At 40.2% G+C, this 22,030-nt stretch overlaps 2 protein-coding genes across 2 annotated transcripts; both read right to left on the reverse strand.

Moving 5' to 3' along the window:
* Positions 1–4,150: 4,150 nt before the first annotated feature.
* On the reverse strand, positions 4,151–5,150 carry LOC118814323 (neurofilament medium polypeptide-like). Its single transcript, XM_036579872.1, has 3 exons — positions 4,870–5,150; positions 4,562–4,744; positions 4,151–4,456 (listed from the first exon to the last, which is right to left on the reverse strand). Exons 1-3 carry the CDS (start codon positions 4,927–4,929, stop codon positions 4,271–4,273), a joined length of 429 nt encoding a protein of 142 aa, XP_036435765.1. The 5' UTR covers positions 4,930–5,150; the 3' UTR covers positions 4,151–4,270.
* A 2,604-nt stretch (positions 5,151–7,754) lies between these two features.
* On the reverse strand, positions 7,755–21,786 carry sympk (symplekin). The gene is made up of 27 exons (XM_036579871.1): positions 21,690–21,786; positions 21,180–21,284; positions 20,429–20,494; positions 20,278–20,331; positions 20,111–20,184; positions 19,534–19,660; positions 19,163–19,412; positions 18,044–18,214; positions 17,399–17,638; positions 15,535–15,686; positions 15,147–15,297; positions 14,191–14,413; positions 13,930–14,080; positions 13,553–13,788; positions 12,632–12,713; positions 12,349–12,462; positions 12,112–12,259; positions 11,752–11,912; positions 11,358–11,466; positions 11,114–11,214; positions 10,868–10,958; positions 10,600–10,701; positions 9,991–10,178; positions 9,482–9,658; positions 8,474–8,584; positions 8,166–8,348; positions 7,755–8,060 (listed from the first exon to the last, which is right to left on the reverse strand). Exons 2-27 carry the CDS (start codon positions 21,276–21,278, stop codon positions 7,875–7,877), a joined length of 3,747 nt encoding a protein of 1,248 aa, XP_036435764.1. The 5' UTR covers positions 21,279–21,284; positions 21,690–21,786; the 3' UTR covers positions 7,755–7,874.
* Between the last annotated feature and the right edge of the window lie 244 nt (positions 21,787–22,030).

Genomic DNA, 22,030 nt, shown 5'->3' on the forward strand with positions numbered 1-22,030 from the left:
TGCTGTCTGACGATCATCCACCAAACTCCTCCTCTGGAAATCTTCAAGAGTGTAAGTACATGAAACAAAACACACAGAGGGCAGGTTATTCTTTCAAAGTGGACACAGTCATGATAGTGTTTTATAAGCTTTTTGTACAAGTTTGACCCATGATATCACTTCTTTAGTGTCTTAATGCAGTGCAGTGTAGAGTGTAATAAAAAGAACAAAGAAAAATATTCAAGTAATAAATCAGTTTTATCAGTTGTTGGTTCTGATTGATCTTTTTCATGTTTTGCAGCTTCGCAGACAGAATCAAAAGATTTGTTGACCCCCTTCAAGAAAACGCGCAAGCGTCTGTCCAGGATCTTCTCTGCCATCAGCAAAGCCCTGCCGAACCCCCTCAGATGCATGACCCGACCATCTTAAACACTCCTCTGCGTGTGTGTATGGCAGTATTTTCTGGACTTTTTTCATGCAAATTTGAGAATGCTAATTCAATTGTGTATTGATAACTGCATTTCCCATTTGAGAGTTCATTATTAAAGACATAATTCATATTCACCCTAACTCTGGCTGCTCAAGCACCAATGTAAGTGACATGGAGACCAGAGGCTCGCAGGACTGTCAGAAGAACACTGGTCCTGGCAGAACACGGCCCTACACATTTTAGAGCCTTCACTCCTTTAAGAAACACTCCTACAAATAGTGAAGGGCTGTTACTGAGCTGGTTCCGGTCCAAAATCATCTTTATAAGTTCCTTCAGGACCAGTGTTTGTAAACACTGTGCTAACACCCAGTGGCCCTGCGCCGCCTTAATAAGAATATCCATCACTGGCCGTCCAGCTCCTCTGACAGTCCTGTGAGCCTCTGCCTGAAGCCGGTCATGAGGTCACTAACACTGGTGCTTGTAACAGACACATGCTCTCCTAGTTGATCAAGAATCACAAGAAACAACAGGCTATCATTTTGGACAGAACTCTCCTCAGCCTGGTTGGCGAGTGTTAAAACGTCACTAGCAGTGGTTGCTAAAGCTCCAGTAGCACCAAGACTTTTTCATCAGTTCCTGATGCTGCTGCTGCTGCCACTGCTGCACAGACTCAAACTATCTAATTATAACCATCGCTTCACCTGTTTTTCCCCATTTCTATATTTTAATATTTTTTACTAACGCTGTTTGCTATCCGGTGTCGACCAGAGGAGGATGGGTTCCCCTTTTGAGTCTTGGTTCCTCCCAAGGTTTCTTCCTCTTGCTCCCAGGGAGTTTTTCCTTGCCACTGTCGCCATTGGCTTGCTCATGGGGGCTCGGACCCGGATTTTTACCTGTTGTAAAAAGCGCTTTATAAATAAACTTCCTCAATAGCAGTGCTCGCTAAAGCTCCAGTAGCACCAAAGTTGAGACTTATTCCTCATTTCCTTATAAAGCGTAAAAATACATTTTCATTTTGAAGAGATGGAGCAACGATGAGGAAATGCAATTAGAAATGTTTTTTCTTTTTTAATACGTCAAAATCAGACCACTAAGATAAAGAAAATACAACGATAAATACATTTTGCTTTTCCAAATAAACTTTTTTCCACTATTATAAACAGAAATGCAATTATAAATACACAATTTAAGTAGCATTTTCAAATGTGCATTTGAATGTGAAAAAAGCCCAGAATATACTGCTAGCATAAATAAATGCCCTTGACAGCACAATACTTTGTTTATGTGTTTTTTTATTTATGCAGCTACATTTACTTTCAATAGTGGATAAACCAAAGAAAACATCTAATCTTGTTATTGTGAATTGTCACAAGAGCTTTTAATATGTATGTGCATTATTTACTAGATTTATTAAGCTATTGGGTCCTAAACACTATAAAACATATGGAAATGTGTCCCATGTGAAAAGCTTCAATGGTGGTTTTGAGCAGTTTTAACTCGATCAAACTGAACCGTTCTGAGAATTTGGCGACTGACCCTAAACTTGTTCAAGTCTGCCACCAGAGGAGTTTCACCACATGCACATCCATGTTGGCCAGAGTTAAACTGCAGAGAATCGATGCGATGAGATCTGTCTGGTATTGTTGTGTAAAAAAAAACAGTTTTACTCAAAAAAATTTATAATGAAGCTCAAAACACCAGGATTGGCAGGAAAGACACAATTTATTTTATTAAGATTTAGACTTTCAGTAAACAAGCATTAATCTGAGTTAATCTGAGTTGTCCCAGACAGCAACTAACAAAACAGGAGAAAATCAACCTTTTTTGTACTACTTTGGGGACGTTACCCACCCCCATTTTCTCATCTCACCTGATCTGTCTTACTGTCACATGTAGCTCTGACTATATTAGGTTCTGATACATCATATTTGTTATCTATTATGTTCACAATTTTGTATATTTTACATATGGATTCTATTATATCTGTAACAATTTTGTATCTTTTACATACACTGTGTTTCTTCAGTTAGCCTTGGTCTTCTGTGACAAAAACCCTTGTTTTTTCTTTAAAAGTGCCATGTCATCCTTCATTAGCAATTTCTGTTAATTTCAATTCATTAATATACTGTTAAATAATATAATAACTGGCGTTATTACATTTGATTACCATTATCTATAAGTTTAAACACACTTTGTGTTCTTGATTACATCACATCAGTTCACATATCACTTTTCTTCATTGATCAAGTCAGTAAAAATAAGTTAGTATCTGTTGATTATCCCATAATTGTGACTGAACGACAAAGTCTTAACATGAAACATGAAAACAAAGTTATGGTCCAAAGTAGATCTGTGTGTGTGTGTGTGTGTGCGTGTGTGGCCCACACTGACACACAGAGACCTACACTCAAACACAGAGACCTGCACTCACACACAGAGACCCACACTCACACACACAGGCCCACACTCACACACCCAGGCCCACGCTCTATACGGCTCTGCTCTGACTGAGTGATGTTTCTATTGCCCCAGAAGAGAGAGGAAATAAAGAGGAAGTTAATTTCCCCCAATATATTTTATATATTACACATGACTGTGCATTATTAACACACTCATACTTCAAATAAGTAGTTATTATTTTAAAAATGTTTATTAAAAAAAATAATAAATTCCACCAAGGAGAATGGTGCCCTAGCGCCCTCTATTGGCCAGCCACTACTGGTAAAGGTTTACAACACATTATGAATTTGGGGAAAAGTAGGAGAGGAGTGCCATTTATTTTGATGAGTCCTTTCTCCTGTTTTTAATGTAGGGAGTTAGGGTAGCTTTTTGCATTTTTGTTTGTTTTTGTTTTCAGCATTAGTTAGTTCTGCTTTAGTGTCATTTACCTAGTTCAGTTTTTGCTTCTTGTTTTGGTGCAGGCTCGTCACTGAAGCCATCACCCCATTAAGCTTCCAGCTCAGCCTTGTGAAACTTACAATTGAGACTTTTAAGAAAATCTAAATGAACCTGGGCTGTTTTCTGGTTATATGGTGTCTGGTGTTTGGTCTGGCAGCAGGTCTGGGGAGGGAGCCCTTGAAATTTGCATCCAGCTAACTTTGGTCTAAGACGCTCTCTCAGAACTTTCCATTCTTGCTGTTTAGGTCATGTTAAAGTAAAACAAAAACAATAATGTAAAGTTGTTTTACGTTTATTTTATGATCACCACAGGCCCACTGAGCTAATTCCAAAACAATGCTGATTTTTTCTTATTGTTGCAGCTGTTAACAATTTGAACAAAAACAGTTGCCATGGAGCTTAGATCTTCTGAATCTGATAGGCTAAGCGGGAGTAGCTTTTATGAGTGAGGTAACCTGTCTCCTTTCTTTGTTACACACTGGCTACTTTGTCAAGTACACCTCCTCATTTCTACCATGGACTGTTTATACAGTCTATGATTTCTACACTCTGTCCTTTTTATCAGCTCCACTTACTATATAGGTTTACTTTGTAGTTCTACAGTTACAGACTGTAGTCCATATGTTTCTCTGCATACTTTGTTAGCCCCCTTTCACCCTGTTCTTCAATGGACAGGACCCCCACAGAGCAGGTATTATTTGGGCTTTGAATCATTCTCAGCCGTGCAGTGTCAACTGATGTGGTGGTATCATGTTAATGTGTGTGTTACACTGGTACGAGTGGATCAGACACAGCAGTATAATTATAACAAAAGTTATCAACAAAAAAATGGGGGGAAACATGTACAGAAGATTTTTTTATTTTTCAAACAAGACTTTTTTGGGAATGATAACACAAAATTAATGGTTGAAACAGTTTGAATTAGAGTTACTCATGGTCCACCAGTCTCGTCAGTGCATTTATTCAGTTCTCCTCCTTTCTGCTTATTTCAGCATCTGCTGCTGTCTCATGTTCTGCTATACGGTCCTCCAGCCCCTCTTGTGGCTGGTCACTTGCATCTGCAGATTCAGTAAAAGTCTGCTCCATTGGTTCCTCTGCCTTTTCCTGAGGAACGTCGTTGGGCCCTGGGTCAGCTTCAAGTGCTTTAATCTGCAATGTTCAAAATTCAGTGTTAGCCCATGAACTGGTGACGCATGTTCACTGTAAACTTGAATGCAACTACAAGGATGGGGCAGATTCTGAGGAGAACCTTACTTGTGTTGTGGCTTCATCAGCTACCTCCAGACATTCTGGACCAGCCTCTCCTTCCTCCATAGGTTCCTCCTCTTCCTCCCTTCTGGTCAATCCTAACTGAGGTGCTGGCTCATGAGCAGCAAATACAGTTGGGGCTGGAGTTTCTGCTTGTGCTACAGGCATCCCAACTTGCTGGAGATGCATCTAAAATAAAGAAAACAAAAGCTTTTAAGTAGACATTCAAGTGATTTTTTTTCTCTTTTATAAGTGGGATATGAATTCCCCTTATGTTATCCATTTATCCTTTTAGATTAGTGTTAAGGTTTGACCTCTCTCTCCTCCACTGCCTCCACGTGGTCAGGTTCGGGCTGTGGCTCAGGCTCCTGCATTCTGTTGGTAGCTTCCAGAATAGCGATGATGGAGGATGGGATATGGGCTTGCTACAGAGACACAGACGGGGTGGAAAACATGTTTTAATGTGCACTAAATAAATACAACTATAACTTAGTGTCCTGAAATGTATGCACAAAACATTTATAAAAACATTTGTTTGCATTTGTAGAATTCAATCTTTCTACCCGATATCATGGTTGCCTCTTTTGAACATCATAATGTACAAACCATCAGAAGACACCTAGAAACATTCTGAAGATTCTTTCAGCTGCTTGCAGCAGACTGGACTGGGTAGCAGTGAACTGCTGACTAGGGATGGGGCAGTTTCCAGTTTTAATGACATATTGTGGTATAAAACCCAACAACAACTATATTATTTCAAATTTTAATAATTCAGATAAATGCATACAATTATGTCTTTTTAAAGATTTATGATGAAATTAAATAGCCTACTCTTACATCCTCTTTGTAAAGTGCACACCACAACAATGCAGAGGTAATATATAGTGCCAGAGGGCAGCTGTAGTGCTCTGGAATTGTTTCACCCAGTGAAAAGTCTAAAATGTGAACATGACTGATTTTTTTTGTAATGCTAAAAGGTTGCTGATTGAGAATAAGTACCCAATCTACAGAATATGCATAAAGAAAGATTTCTGCAAAGGAGGGAAACAGTTATTCAACCACACACAAAGTTCAGCACACAGTAAACAGCTGTACTGTGTTGTGTAAAAAAAAACAGTTTTACTCAAAAAAATTTATAATGAAGCTCAAAACACCAGGATTGGCAGGAAAGACACAATTTATTTTATTAAGATTTAGACTTTCAGTAAACAAGCATTAATCTGAGTTAATCTGAGTTGTCCCAGACAGCAACTAACAAAACAGGAGAAAATCAACCTTTTTTGTACTACTTTGGGGACGTTACCCACCCCCATTTTCTCATCTCACCTGATCTGTCTTACTGTCACATGTAGCTCTGACTATATTAGGTTCTGATACATCATATTTGTTATCTATTATGTTCACAATTTTGTATATTTTACATATGGATTCTATTATATCTGTAACAATTTTGTATCTTTTACATACACTGTGTTTCTTCAGTTAGCCTTGGTCTTCTGTGACAAAAACCCTTGTTTTTTCTTTAAAAGTGCCATGTCATCCTTCATTAGCAATTTCTGTTAATTTCAATTCATTAATATACTGTTAAATAATATAATAACTGGCGTTATTACATTTGATTACCATTATCTATAAGTTTAAACACACTTTGTGTTCTTGATTACATCACATCAGTTCACATATCACTTTTCTTCATTGATCAAGTCAGTAAAAATAAGTTAGTATCTGTTGATTATCCCATAATTGTGACTGAACGACAAAGTCTTAACATGAAACATGAAAACAAAGTTATGGTCCAAAGTAGATCTGTGTGTGTGTGTGTGTGTGTGCGTGTGTGGCCCACACTGACACACAGAGACCTACACTCAAACACAGAGACCTGCACTCACACACAGAGACCCACACTCACACACACAGGCCCACACTCACACACCCAGGCCCACGCTCTATACGGCTCTGCTCTGACTGAGTGATGTTTCTATTGCCCCAGAAGAGAGAGGAAATAAAGAGGAAGTTAATTTCCCCCAATATATTTTATATATTACACATGACTGTGCATTATTAACACACTCATACTTCAAATAAGTAGTTATTATTTTAAAAATGTTTATTAAAAAAAATAATAAATTCCACCAAGGAGAATGGTGCCCTAGCGCCCTCTATTGGCCAGCCACTACTGGTAAAGGTTTACAACACATTATGAATTTGGGGAAAAGTAGGAGAGGAGTGCCATTTATTTTGATGAGTCCTTTCTCCTGTTTTTAATGTAGGGAGTTAGGGTAGCTTTTTGCATTTTTGTTTGTTTTTGTTTTCAGCATTAGTTAGTTCTGCTTTAGTGTCATTTACCTAGTTCAGTTTTTGCTTCTTGTTTTGGTGCAGGCTCGTCACTGAAGCCATCACCCCATTAAGCTTCCAGCTCAGCCTTGTGAAACTTACAATTGAGACTTTTAAGAAAATCTAAATGAACCTGGGCTGTTTTCTGGTTATATGGTGTCTGGTGTTTGGTCTGGCAGCAGGTCTGGGGAGGGAGCCCTTGAAATTTGCATCCAGCTAACTTTGGTCTAAGACGCTCTCTCAGAACTTTCCATTCTTGCTGTTTAGGTCATGTTAAAGTAAAACAAAAACAATAATGTAAAGTTGTTTTACGTTTATTTTATGATCACCACAGGCCCACTGAGCTAATTCCAAAACAATGCTGATTTTTTCTTATTGTTGCAGCTGTTAACAATTTGAACAAAAACAGTTGCCATGGAGCTTAGATCTTCTGAATCTGATAGGCTAAGCGGGAGTAGCTTTTATGAGTGAGGTAACCTGTCTCCTTTCTTTGTTACACACTGGCTACTTTGTCAAGTACACCTCCTCATTTCTACCATGGACTGTTTATACAGTCTATGATTTCTACACTCTGTCCTTTTTATCAGCTCCACTTACTATATAGGTTTACTTTGTAGTTCTACAGTTACAGACTGTAGTCCATATGTTTCTCTGCATACTTTGTTAGCCCCCTTTCACCCTGTTCTTCAATGGACAGGACCCCCACAGAGCAGGTATTATTTGGGCTTTGAATCATTCTCAGCCGTGCAGTGTCAACTGATGTGGTGGTATCATGTTAATGTGTGTGTTACACTGGTACGAGTGGATCAGACACAGCAGTATAATTATAACAAAAGTTATCAACAAAAAAATGGGGGGAAACATGTACAGAAGATTTTTTTATTTTTCAAACAAGACTTTTTTGGGAATGATAACACAAAATTAATGGTTGAAACAGTTTGAATTAGAGTTACTCATGGTCCACCAGTCTCGTCAGTGCATTTATTCAGTTCTCCTCCTTTCTGCTTATTTCAGCATCTGCTGCTGTCTCATGTTCTGCTATACGGTCCTCCAGCCCCTCTTGTGGCTGGTCACTTGCATCTGCAGATTCAGTAAAAGTCTGCTCCATTGGTTCCTCTGCCTTTTCCTGAGGAACGTCGTTGGGCCCTGGGTCAGCTTCAAGTGCTTTAATCTGCAATGTTCAAAATTCAGTGTTAGCCCATGAACTGGTGACGCATGTTCACTGTAAACTTGAATGCAACTACAAGGATGGGGCAGATTCTGAGGAGAACCTTACTTGTGTTGTGGCTTCATCAGCTACCTCCAGACATTCTGGACCAGCCTCTCCTTCCTCCATAGGTTCCTCCTCTTCCTCCCTTCTGGTCAATCCTAACTGAGGTGCTGGCTCATGAGCAGCAAATACAGTTGGGGCTGGAGTTTCTGCTTGTGCTACAGGCATCCCAACTTGCTGGAGATGCATCTAAAATAAAGAAAACAAAAGCTTTTAAGTAGACATTCAAGTGATTTTTTTTCTCTTTTATAAGTGGGATATGAATTCCCCTTATGTTATCCATTTATCCTTTTAGATTAGTGTTAAGGTTTGACCTCTCTCTCCTCCACTGCCTCCACGTGGTCAGGTTCGGGCTGTGGCTCAGGCTCCTGCATTCTGTTGGTAGCTTCCAGAATAGCGATGATGGAGGATGGGATATGGGCTTGCTACAGAGACACAGACGGGGTGGAAAACATGTTTTAATGTGCACTAAATAAATACAACTATAACTTAGTGTCCTGAAATGTATGCACAAAACATTTATAAAAACATTTGTTTGCATTTGTAGAATTCAATCTTTCTACCCGATATCATGGTTGCCTCTTTTGAACATCATAATGTACAAACCATCAGAAGACACCTAGAAACATTCTGAAGATTCTTTCAGCTGCTTGCAGCAGACTGGACTGGGTAGCAGTGAACTGCTGACTAGGGATGGGACAGTTTCCAGTTTTAATGACATATTGTGGTATAAAACCCAACAACAACTATATTATTTCAAATTTTAATAATTCAGATAAATGCATACAATTATGTCTTTTTAAAGATTTATGATGAAATTAAATAGCCTACTCTTACATCCTCTTTGTAAAGTGCACACCACAACAATGCAGAGGTAATATATAGTGCCAGAGGGCAGCTGTAGTGCTCTGGAATTGTTTCACCCAATGAAAAGTCTAAAATGTGAACATGACTGATTTTTTTTGTAATGCTAAAAGGTTGCTGATTGAGAATAAGTACCCAATCTACAGAATATGCATAAAGAAAGATTTCTGCAAAGGAGGGAAACAGTTATTCAACCACACACAAAGTTCAGCACACAGTAAACAGCTGTACTGCAAGTGACAATTCATATTTCTTCAAATTGTGAAGAATTTATCATTTCTTGTTTTACTAAATAGTCTCGGTTACATGTGGTAAAATCATTTCAATGTATACTTGATGTGCTTTACGAAAAAACATTTTCAGTATGTTTTAACAAGACATTTGAGATACTTTGGTTACCCAAAACACTGACATTGTCATAACATCTCATTCCTGACATTTTTTTTCTTTTTTTTTACCTGGTGCGGGGTGAAAGAGCGGACGTGTTGCAGGAGAGGCTCCCTCATTTCCGGGCAGCGCTCAAACACACTGGCCAGCTGTGCGGGCGGCAGCTGCAAGAGCACAGTGTAGGACTGTGGCTTGGTGCGCTGGCAGCACTTCACAAAGCCTTCCCACACCTTGGGATACTTCCACACCTACACACACCCAGGAAATTAACAGCAAAGGCTTAAATAAGCACACGGTCAGACTAGCATTATGTAAGAAGAAAGTGTTCAGTTGTGAAAGAAAAAATAATTTGTCGTTTTATTTTTTTATGAAGCCAAAACCTCCACTATGATTATCTTTAACCAGCAAACATGGCATATATCAAGCATAAACACCAAGAAATGGATATATTGTCCATTAAGTCCATTAAAACTGACAACAGAAACGTTAGCAATTTCATCATTCAATGCTTCCCTTCTACCATAATAAGGAGTCCTAAAGAAGCTTTATGGAACATTAATCATGAGTCTGCACCACACACCTGTTTGGGGATAAGGCGGGTGAGGATGTTCATGACGAAGCCGCCCAGGCGGGGGTACATTGTGAGCGACTGGATGACTGTGCGCATGAACAGCATGGGGAGAGAATTCTGATCCATCAACTGCTGCATCACCACAGCCAGGACCTCTGACGTGTACACGTTCTTCTCACCGAAGCACAGGTTTGTGGCTTTGGGAGCACATGTGTGCAAATAAGAGTGATATTCAGAATCTAGTTTATTTAAATGCTACAAAGTATTTTAAGTACAATGGCAAAATTGCCATCAAGCTAAATGTAACTACTTCCAGTAACGTATCCAGTGTGGCTGAAGGATTTTAAGGATTCCATCAACAACTGAAATTAAGGTTTTTATGCAATGTTCAAAACGTCAAATCAAGGTGTGGCATTAAAAACAGTTCAATACCACAGCCATGCCAACAAAATATGAAATGGGGAGAAAGAAAAAAAACCCAACAACATTAGCTTACTAGGCTTAATTAGTTTGAAAGAAACTGAGATTTCCTTCTTTTGCCACATCACTAAACACTACTATCCAACATCAGTTGTGAATCCAACATGGTTGAGAAGCTTATATAAACAGAGCTGTTACCTTTGATGATGGACTTCATGTCACACTTGGTGGAATCGATATTGTGGAGCGAGATAAGGAGCTCACCAGGGGTCAGAGGAGACATAGAGGAACTACCCTCACCTGGAGAGTGGAGACATTGTGCAAGAAGTCACAGAAATGTAATTGTAAAAGACCAAGTAAATCAAGCTAAAGTAACAAGAAGCCTCTAGAGCACCACTACAACAAAGCAAGTGAACCAGCAAAGAACCATTTCCTTTATAACACCAAAAGACTAACACATCCTTACTGTGCTGTGTGCCCAGGAGGCGGTTGAAGACTTCCTTGACTACTATGGGGTTGAGCTTAATGAGTTTGGGCAACGCCTGGATCACCTCTTTCTGTTGAACACAGCCAAACTACCATTAGGAGAGCTACTACTCAACACTACAGCCATAAGTTAAAAAAGATATAACCTCTATTGAGGAGCACTGGCATTCAGTTTGAAACTGCGCGTAAAGACAAAATGTTAAGAGGGAAGACTGTTGCACCTCACCTTCTCTAGGCCGTTGATGACCGGGATAAGGAAACGAACATCTGGCACTCGTTTGTGATAAAGATCCCTCACTCTCTCCACCAAGTCTGGAGATGGAGGCACTGCAGAGAAAGAGGCAAACTAAAAAGACTGCCTGCTACAGATTAGGAGCAATACCACAGGCGTAACACGTCCTCCAAGTTGCTATGGATAAAAGCGTATGATACACAACAAAATATCCTTAATTTAAATGCCATGATTGTACCTTTGTCAGTCAGAATGTGGAGACAGCGAGTGACCAGAGTCTCTGCCCCCTTGGGACAGTTCTCCACCAGCAGCAGCAGATCAGGAGAATTCATACCCATTCCTCGGATCTGAAGAGCAAAAGTAATAGAACAATTATAAACGAAACACCTAAACAGGTATAACTTTGCTGCAAAAAAACAAAAACAAAAAAAAAACCTGGTACAACACTCCATGGATTAAGTATCGCACAATGTCAAGTGTCTGACTAAACAAGAGGGTAAAGAAAGTGGGAGGAAGTAGGTGGAGGAGTGCATAGAATGACAGAATTACAGTACAAGCATAGCATTACAGCAGCATTAAAAAGACAGGAGCATTGGAGAGAAGAACAGAGTGAGAGAGTAAGGAGGACTTACAGGCTGCTCTATGACACGGAGCACGCTGCGTTTTATGTCAGCGATGGCCTCGGTGTAGACGGCAGCTAGCTCATGAACCAGGCGATGGTTGAGAGGTAGAAGGGAGAGGTACAGATAAAGGCACTGCCTCACTGTTTCCTCTGTCCAAGGAGATGCCACCTCTGGAGACAAAGCAAAATTTTCAAGGATTACTTCACCCATAATGTAAATGTTAATGAAGAGTTTTATTTGCATTTTCATACAAAAGTCCCCAAAATGCAGGAAAGTCTCTGAAACACTGAATGTTCGAGGCCAGGACTTTGACCTCACACCTGGATTATATGACAGATGTATGTGAATGTCAGAGATGTTTCTCCAAACCTGTGTCATCTCCAACTCCAAACAGTAATGAAGGAGGGTTTGGGTGCACAAGCAGCTGCATGTAGTTCAGAGCAAACTTCTCGATGTATTCTCTCAGGTGATCCTTCTCATACAAACGCTTGATGAAGGTGAGGGCAGTGGAGCGCACCTAAAACACATGCAAAGTAACAATCAATCACCATACAGACATTTGAAGCCATTTAAGGGGAAAAACAAATCAGTATTAAGGAAGCTAACCTTCTCTTTCTCGTGAGAGCTAAGGTCCAGCAGAACGTGAAGGTACTGGAACTGTCTGGAAGGGCGTTTGAGTATGAGCTCTTTCAGAGTGGTCATGCCCAGGTAAACGCGAGACTACAACACAAACACACACAGTAACCACCCAGAATCGGATGCTACTATGGAAAACTTTTACATGCTATAAAAAAAAAGCCAATATTAAAGCCATTCAAAAAACACATCTCATGTATGCATTGCAATCATCTGCTCTGACTGAGAGGTCTGTTATGGTAATTTGTCTAACCTCATCTTCACAGTAGCGTCGGATCACCTCCAGAGCAGACTCTGTAATCAGAGGAGCTTCCAGCACCAGCTTGGTAAACAGCCTAGAAGAACAGAGAACACACTGGGGGTAAACACAGGGTAACAAACAGACATTTCATTCATGCAAATAAAATAACGACAAATTAGGGCAATGCTTCTGTGAATCAATTTCCAGAAATCTTGAATAACTAGTAGACAACAGGGCTAATTTCATGATTGGGCATTTAAGAGCCATTCAATGATGTTTTGAGTTCTGGCATGATGCAGATCTTCACTGCTATTCAGTTCAGCATCTTGTGATTGTCATGTTATTTATTTCAACATGTCATTTTTGTGAAATTATCAGAAAAACAGCATTATGTCTATGGGGAAAACAGAGTAACACTGACCATGTGTAACTATTAAATGGTTTATTCAAGGGACATTAGACAGACATGTAATGTATCAAACAGCAGAGATGTAACTGCTGCAACAACTATGGTTGGAACAAAAAATGTGAATTTTTTGAATAAGATGCTTCATTTGTATTCACTGCCTTGGATGACCAACTATTTTGGTGTTGAGCGTGTTGGATTCTTTGGTACAGACTAGATCCCACATACTGAAATCATCTTAAAGGTTACTTTTTGGTATTTTTTTTTTTTTTATTGTCAGCTTTCAATGGTTTTCAGCCAGGTATTTGTATTCAAGTGCATCAGTCGTTATGAGAGGAACCATTTACACAGTAGTGCACTTCAGACAAAAGTACATTAAAGCCTCTGCTACAAAAAACTGCTACATTTGAAAATATTTCAAAATTGACACAGTTGAAGCACCACATTCTGACTGATGTGTCATGATGCATCACCTATTATTAATCTATACTCAGTTATTGAGCTATTCCTGAGTCCATGCAACTTACCCATCTCTCTGTTCTGGTCGTTCCTGCAGGCCAGACAGCAGGGCGAAAAGGCAGTGTTCATAGCTGTCCAGTGAGCTCGAGGGTAGCTGGCTCAGGTACTGGTTGTATTCCTGGTACAGCAGAGAAAAAGCCAGGTCACTCCGGGCCCGCATATCCTCTAGGATGAAACGCAGCATGTCGTCCTTCATCGCCCCTTCGAACTGTGTCATTAACCTCGCCAACAGCTTCACACGAACCTGGAAGACATCGGACAACTTGGAGTAAACAGAGCATGCATTGTTTTCATATATATATATATATATATATATATATATATATATATATATACACACACAGACACACACACACACACACACACACACACACAAGCCACTTACTTGTGACATTCCACTACGTGCAATGGCTTTCTCTGCTTGAAGGATGCGTTTGACAGCCATATTTGTTAACTTTTCAAGCTGTGAATCAGACAAGGGCTGGACTACATCAGCTAATCTGAAGACTTTTTTTCGTCCACTGCTCCCAGGTGCTCTGTTCACAAAAACAAATATGGAGAATTAATAAAGGAACATATAAGAAAATCAAAATCAACCATCTCTGTAAAAATTGCTTAATGAAATGAGAAGTTTAGAAATTTGTACTTCGGCTGTGTGGAGGGCATTATGGGTTCTGGAAGTTTCTTGGCCTGAGGCGTCTCCTCGGTAGCTGGGCTCTTATAGGCCCCCACCACAGAGATGGCCTGTCCCAGAGACACAGCAGAAACTTTCCGGATAATGATGGGGTCTTTGGAGCTAGACTCCTCCACTCCGGCTTCGCTCTCTCCCTCTTTTCCCTCCTCATCTCGTGCCCTGCACTGCTCAAGACCTGGGAACAAAAGGAAGAAAGAAGAGATGATTTGTTACTGCAGAACAGTGTAAGGCGACATTTTCTTTGTCACTGAAAATGTTGATTATGGAAAAAAGCCCACGTTATTTACTTAATAACAAAAACTGTGATATTCTACAATATTCATATAATACATGCAGTTATTCCAAGAGATTACAGGAAGTATTAAGAGTAATATAGCTTTTACTGTTGCACTATAAAATGCACAGATGAAACTACAGATGATGGCAGTTCTGTGATGGGGCAAAGTAAGATCAATGATTATAATGATTATATCAGTTGATTAATTGATCCAGACAGGAGATGGATTAATCAAGTACAAAAAGGTCACTGATTGAATCTAGTGATGGCATCAAAGTTGACAGGTATCACTACCAGCCCAGTATCAGCAGAAAATGCTTGACTGGATACTGATGGCAAAATACATTAACATAATTCAATCATTTAACAAATCTAGTCTAAAATACCCAACACTCACATTTTGTGATGTCATATTTTAAGCTATGTATTTCTTCCTGCGGGGCTGTACAGTGTTTGACTACGAACTACAAAGAAAGATTTGGAAGTTTTTTGTTTGTTTGTTTGTTTTTTAAACACAAAGTTTCAATATCGGTATCGGAAAAGAAAAAGTGGGATTGGGCCAACTTTAGCTGCAGTCCAAAAACAGTGCAAAATGACTAAGTGACAACACCAGTGTCTCTCTACACCTCACCTGGCCCAAGCCCAGCTGCAGTCATCTGTGTGGCCATGAGCCTGGCCAGATGTTTGATCTGGGCATCCGTGCCTGCTGACTCCACTGGTGTGTAGGTGGCCTGAAAGGAGGCTGGCATGGCTTCGGGCAGGTAAACCATACTAATGAGCACCTGCAACAGGAGAAACGGCAGCACAAAGAGACTACAAATAAGTAATGTGAGATTAATTATCTAATGTGAAACAATGTGTTGGTCCATAAAATAGCATGAAAAATTCTCTGACCACTTGAGGCATACAAAAATGCTTAAAGCACGCAAAAATATTTAAAACTCATTCTCACCTAAACAAAATTTGTGAAGTCACAAGATAGTTATGAAACTAGTTATGAATGAAGCAGTAGAGCATACCAGGTTGGCTACGTTTTCCGGTGTGAGCAAAGGGAGCAGGAACTCAGCAGTGAGGTCTATGGCCGACTGTGTGCCTGTGGTGGATGAAGGCTTGGGCACAACAACAGGAGCTGGTTCTTCTTTATCCTCATCATCCTCAATCAGTGTGGGTTCTGTGAGACCAGCAGAAAATTGTTATATTTGAACTGAGCAGTCATGAGCTACACAGTGAGAAGAAACAAGATCCAGATCTTAAATATACAATTTTAATATACACAAAAATTAATCACGCTCTGTACTGTAATGCCTGGATTTCAGTGTTTTGTCACTGTGGCTGTTAGGAAAACTGTTGGAAAAACTCTTGACAAAACTTTACACCAACTGCTGTGGTGTGCTGCTGCTGCTGCTCTGTTGAAAACAATGCAATACTCGGTTTGTCACCCACTGTTAGTGTCATAATGTAAACATATCATTAAGGCATGCAGTTAGCACAATGTTAACTGGTATACGATTCAATTACTTGTTAGATAGGTACAGTTGCCACATAGCTCCAGCGTAAAACTGAAGATACAAATTTCAGACACCAAACATATTTTGAGTGATCAACTACATTTGATATCCCATTCTAAATCCATAAGCATTACCATGGAGTTGGTCCCCTCTTTGCAGCTATAACAGCTTTCACCTTTCTGGGAAGCTTTCTACAAGATTTTGGAGTGTGTCTGTGGGTATTTTTGCCCATTTATCCAGAAGAGCATTTGAGAGGTCAGATACTGATGTTGGGCGAGAGGGCCTGGCTCACAATCTCCATTCTACTTCATCCCAAAGGTGTTTGATGGAGTTGAGGTCAGGGCTCTGTGCGGGCTAGTCAGGTTCTTTCACACCAAACTCACCCAGCCATGCCTTTATGGATCTTGCTCTGTGCACTTGGGAACAGTCATCCCAAACTGTTCCCACAATGTTGGAAGCGTACAATTGTCCAAAATGTCTTGGTTTGCTGAAGCATTAAGATTTCCCTTCACTGGAACTAAAGGGTCGAGGCCAACCCCTGAAAAACAACCCCATATCATTATCCCTCCTCCACCAAACTTTACAGTTGGCACAATGCAGTCAGGCAGGTAATGTTCTCCTGGCATTCACCAAACCCACTCTTCCAACAGACTGCCAGATAGAGGAGTGTGATTAGTCACTGCACAGAATATGTTTCCACTGCTCTAGAGTCCAGTGACTGTGTGCTTTACACCACTCCATCCGTCTCTTGGCATTATGCTTGGTAATGTAAGGCTTATGTGCAGCTGCTTGGCCATGGAAACCCATGCCATGAAGCTCCCAAAGCACAATTTTGTGCTGATGTTCATGTTAAAGGAGGTTTAGAACTCTGCAGTTACTGAGTCAGCAGAGCGTTGGTTGCTTTTATTCACTATGCGCCTCAGCACTTGGTGACCTTGCTCTATCTAACTTTACATGGTCTGACACTTGGTGGCTGAGTTGCTGTGGTTCCTAAATTCATCCACTTTTCAATAATATCACTCACAGTTGATCATGGAATATCTAATATCTAGGAGGGAAGAAATTTCTCAAACTGACTTGTTGCAATGGTGGCATCCTGTTACAGTACCACGCTCAAATTCGGTGAGCTCTTCAGAACAACCCATTCTTTCACAAATGTTTGTAAAGGCAGACTGCATAGCTAGGTTCTTGATTTCATACACCTATGGCAATGGGACTAATGAAATACCTGAATTCAATGATTAAGAGTTTTGTCCTGTTATTTTTGTCCATATAGTGCATTTCCCTAGTTGATTTTGACAAATTAGACCTTTGGTCAAACCATTGATTTTAGAGTATAAAGCCATTGTATAATAAACATGACCTCTCTACTCACCTATCTTTATCCTCTTGCCCTCGCTGTAGGGCTCATGGCGGGGTCTCTTGCGGGGCTGGGCAGCAGCAGGTGCGCAGCGGGCTATGTCACCCTGGGCCATGCCCAAATCCAGCAGCAACGTGGAGATCTGGCTGTGGAAGTCCACACTGCTGGGGTGTCGCAGTACAGACACCAGGTGCAGCTTGAGGTTCTTCCGCACGCTGCTCACCTGAGACTTGGCCAGTGTTGGGGGCAAGTTTGCTGGGAAAGGCAGAGGTCAGACGGTCACAAGTCCAGCAGTGACCGAGTGCTCATTTATGGATGGTGTGCTAACATGTTAAAAAGCCCATGCAAGACAGAGATAGAGTTTTCAAAATATTTAATGAACTAGTTATGTGATTTTAAGAAACTACTTATTTAGAAAAGCAAACCTTTAACTACTTTTAATCAAAACTACTACAAATTTTAAATGATAAAATGACAGCAGTTGGCAATCATTTAATGAATGAAATTTAATATAATGAAATTGTGCACAACAACTACTACACTACAAGCTAGAGATGTTCATTTTACTGTTTATTAGCAAACTATTTCTTGTATCATACTATCATATGCAGTATTGCCCTGACTCCTACCATCATCTCAATGATTTAAATCTACACTCACCATGCAGAGTCTCGTAGGCCTGCACCACCTCAGACATGAACATGGGCCTTTGCCGGGCCAGCGTGGCCAGTGAGCCCAGAGCAGTGGTCAGATTAATGCTGGAGATAGCGGGGTGTACCATGAACTTCAGGAGCTTATCTAGGGCTGACTTCCCCTCCTCAGAGAGAACATCTGGGGGGGGGAAAAGAGGATAACTAAAACAAAACAACAATAAATAAAAGATTATGGCATCCTCAAGTAATGCAACCATTTTTCCCCAGCACAATGCAAGACAATGCGGCCTGTTGGCTGATGTAATAGATTTTGCACTCAGCATTCCTCCTCTAAGTGTGCTGAGCATTTTATGACAGGAGGAAACCTAGCTAGTGAGTGGAACTGGCAATAAATTGGAGAAAAAATTGTTTAAAAGCAACAAAAGAAACAGTGCCAGCATTTTGGGATATCAGTTCTCCTCATAGGAGGAACACCCAAAAACAAGACCGATTTATTCACTAACTCACTAATCATCTAAGCCGCTTATCCCCCCTGGGTTGCGGGTAGGGGTAGGGGGAAAAATTGATTCTTAGATGCATCATGATGCGGATGTGGACGATGCTGCATCAATTAACAAATGTCAAAAATCGATTTTCTAAATCTTAATCGATAACGTAATGTTGAGGGAACGCACAAGGTGGAACTTGGAAGTGCAGCGCCCAGACAGTCTGTGGCGTGCACACTACATTAAGACCTAGCGCAGGGGTCGGCAACCCAAATGTTAGTAAGAGTCGTTCTGTCCCTTCAACAAAAATCAAACCACCTTGGGAGCCACCCTTTTTATCATCTTGGCTGTACATGTCTCAGTACATGCTTATGTCCTAATACAGACTAAAAATATAATACAAACAAAAATGTAAACTTACTTTGCTCTGCTTTAAGCTTTAGCTCAGCTGTAGCTGCTTTTCTTGCACCACCAGCAGGAAAATTTTCCACAAAAGTAGGACAGTTTCTTGTAAAATATCTCAAGGTTCTGCTTTTTACAAGGCTGGTATCAGCTACCCACTGTGCCACCCCTGATTTATTCACTAAAACATAATTTAATAATTATGCAAAAAATGATGTCCAATGTCCATCTCTACTTACCGTAGCGAATGTATGAGTGGTCTTTTGGGAGCCTGTCAAGGCTGATGTCCCCCTCCTGCTTCTTAGGTACATCTGAGTCGGGCGTTCGTGGTGACAGGGTGATGATGAGGGATTCAGTGAATTTGATGGCGTGGGTGCGAACTCCATCATTGTCTGAATCAAGCAGAGCCAGAACCTCCTCCTTCATATGGGTCACCATATCCCAGCATGCCTCCTGCATTTCAGATACACTTTTCGAGCGCACCAGCCACTGGCAAAACAAACCAAAGCAATCAGTCACTAATGTTACAGGGTAGCCAATAACATCATTCAGGAAAATGCTTAAAAACTCTTAGATACTGAACACAAAATCCACTGAAAATGGCTAGTACCTGCAGAGCCACTTTGTACAGCTGAGTGAGTGTGAGAATGGCCTTCTTCACGACGTTCACACTCTCGTCCTTTAGCAGCATGTTCAGATTCGCTATCAGCTTCAGCAACAGCTCATTATCCCTTTTACTGAAGGAAAAAAAAAAACATATCACTTTGCAGTGCAGCCCATCGGACCAAAAATATCCACTTTTTTCAAAGCTCAAAATTTAAAGGGAAGGGAAAATCAAATATTTGAAAATTAAGGTTGAAAATCTGACTTATTAATTACCATCTTTAATGAACAGTGTTAGTTCACACCTTTATCACACCTTTACTGTAAACAAACAGACTCACTTTTTTTATTCCTTTACTTCTTTTTTTTTTTAACTGAAAGCACTGGGAGGCAGACCACTGCTAACAGGAATACTGACAGTGTATCAATGTTATGTCAAGTAATAGTAGGAGAACCCCCATGCTTAGAAAAGAGAAAAGGTAGGACATCATGTGACTGTATATTTTTAGGGAGGGTATAATTTAGGAGTAGTCCATGCAACATGGAAATTATTGTTTCCAATCCTGCTGCCAACTACAACTCACCATGCCTCCTCGATGAAGCCAATGACAAATTTTCGCACTTCAATAGACTTGTCCGTCTGAAAGGCTATCATCTCCTGAAAAGAGATACAAAGAGATGACATTTCGGTTTCTGCTTCTGTTTAGATCCCACTGCTATTATATTATGCTGAGGAGGACATTGTACTTACATCCAGGAAGTTATCAAGCAAGGAGGGATCCTTATTAATAATCAACTCTTGCACCTAATGGCCAAAACAAACAAATACAATAAGCATAAGATCCAAACATCTGAGCATTCATTAACAAAAATACAACACTTTAGAAAAGAGATCTGTTTACCTGTTTAAGTGCAGTAAGTTTATCATCAGTGGACATAAAAGCAGCCTGGTTCAGCAGATCTACAACCTATGAGACAAATGTAACAGATCGAAACATTACACTCAGCTCTGAAGAACACTTTGACCAAAATAACCTGCTGAGAAAGAAATGTATTACTTAAAACATTCAATTTTGTACAGAGAATTAAATAGACTGATTTAGTGTTCTCAGAACAACTGACCGTCCAACAAAAAATATTCTTGCAAGTTTCTTTGAACAACCTAAAGTTAGTCTCAAAAAGAGTGGGAGCTTTAAAAAAGGCAAAAGACACATTAGTACAATCTAATTTTCTTATGACACTGAAAAATTAATATCTTGTAATTAATGCTAATTTTGACTGGAAATTAAATTAATTAAGGATAGATTTCTCTCTGCTGTAATTTTAAATATTGTAGTCCATGGGAGCCAAACTTGGGTCCAGAAGGGCCACATTCAGCAGAATTTAGTGATTCCCCAGGGCCGACACACCTACAACACCTTTAACATTAACCGAAAGTTAACCCAGGTGTATTTGAGCAGGGAAATGACCAAACTGTACTGGGCAAACTTGATGTGGTCCAATCCACTGCTACATAACAACAATCCTGTACTCGTAAGTTGTACTTGTAAGTTGAGTGTGTTGGATCAGGAAGAACATTAAACGTGTAGTGGATGTGGTCTACAGGACTGGGGATGGGAAACAGCGGCTGAGGCGAAGGGAGCCCCGCAGTACCTTTTCACTGGTGGTCATATCGATGGCTGCCTCCTCCGCGCCAGTGAAGAACTGGGATGCAACACTGGCGTGCTGCCTTTCTCCGGAGCCTGACGCCATTCTGCCCTGTTCAACAACAACAACAACAACACATTACTGAAAAAAATTAATGAAACGCGAAAAGGCGCCAGACTGTATCAGGAGCCCCATGTAGGCTAAGTTAGTGCGGACAGTTCGTTTAAGGGGCCAAATGAGAAATTTAACTTCAATTTCGTCTAAAATGCGAAGGTTTTAGCATCCGTGAAACGTGAAGATACTAACAGAAGTGTCAATCGGGATTTTAGTTCACAGCAGCAAACTAAATTTACCAGCTACTAAAACCACCTCAGACCCAAAGCTTTTAGAGCCGAGTCCGCTCCGTCCGCACAACGCTGATTTACTACCGTCTCATTAACCGTGAACTGAGAGCTCCTGTCAGCGTTACGGACAAGGTTAAGAGCAAAAAAATCTAGGTTAAATGTTTAAACTCACTGATTTTAACTTGTTTCTTCGTTTTACTGAATCGGTCAATGCACACAAACCACAGGCGCCATTTTGAAACTGCACGGAACTGTGGGATATTACGACAGTCAAGATTATGTACTTCCGTGTTATGTTTTTTGTTTTTATACGAGGAGTTTATATACATATATACAATATGTGTATATTTATATTAATATATATATATATATATATATATATGTGTGTGTGTGTGTGTGTGTGTGTGGTGTATCGATCATATGTTAAAAGTCAGGAAGGAAAAAAGCAGAAAACATCTACGTCTTCACTCTTTTCCTTCATTACAGCTTCCGTTCTTTTTGCGAGACTTCTTT

Source organism: Colossoma macropomum, unplaced genomic scaffold, assembly GCF_904425465.1.
Source record: "Colossoma macropomum unplaced genomic scaffold, Colossoma_macropomum, whole genome shotgun sequence".
Taxonomy (NCBI): Eukaryota; Metazoa; Chordata; class Actinopteri; order Characiformes; family Serrasalmidae; genus Colossoma; species Colossoma macropomum.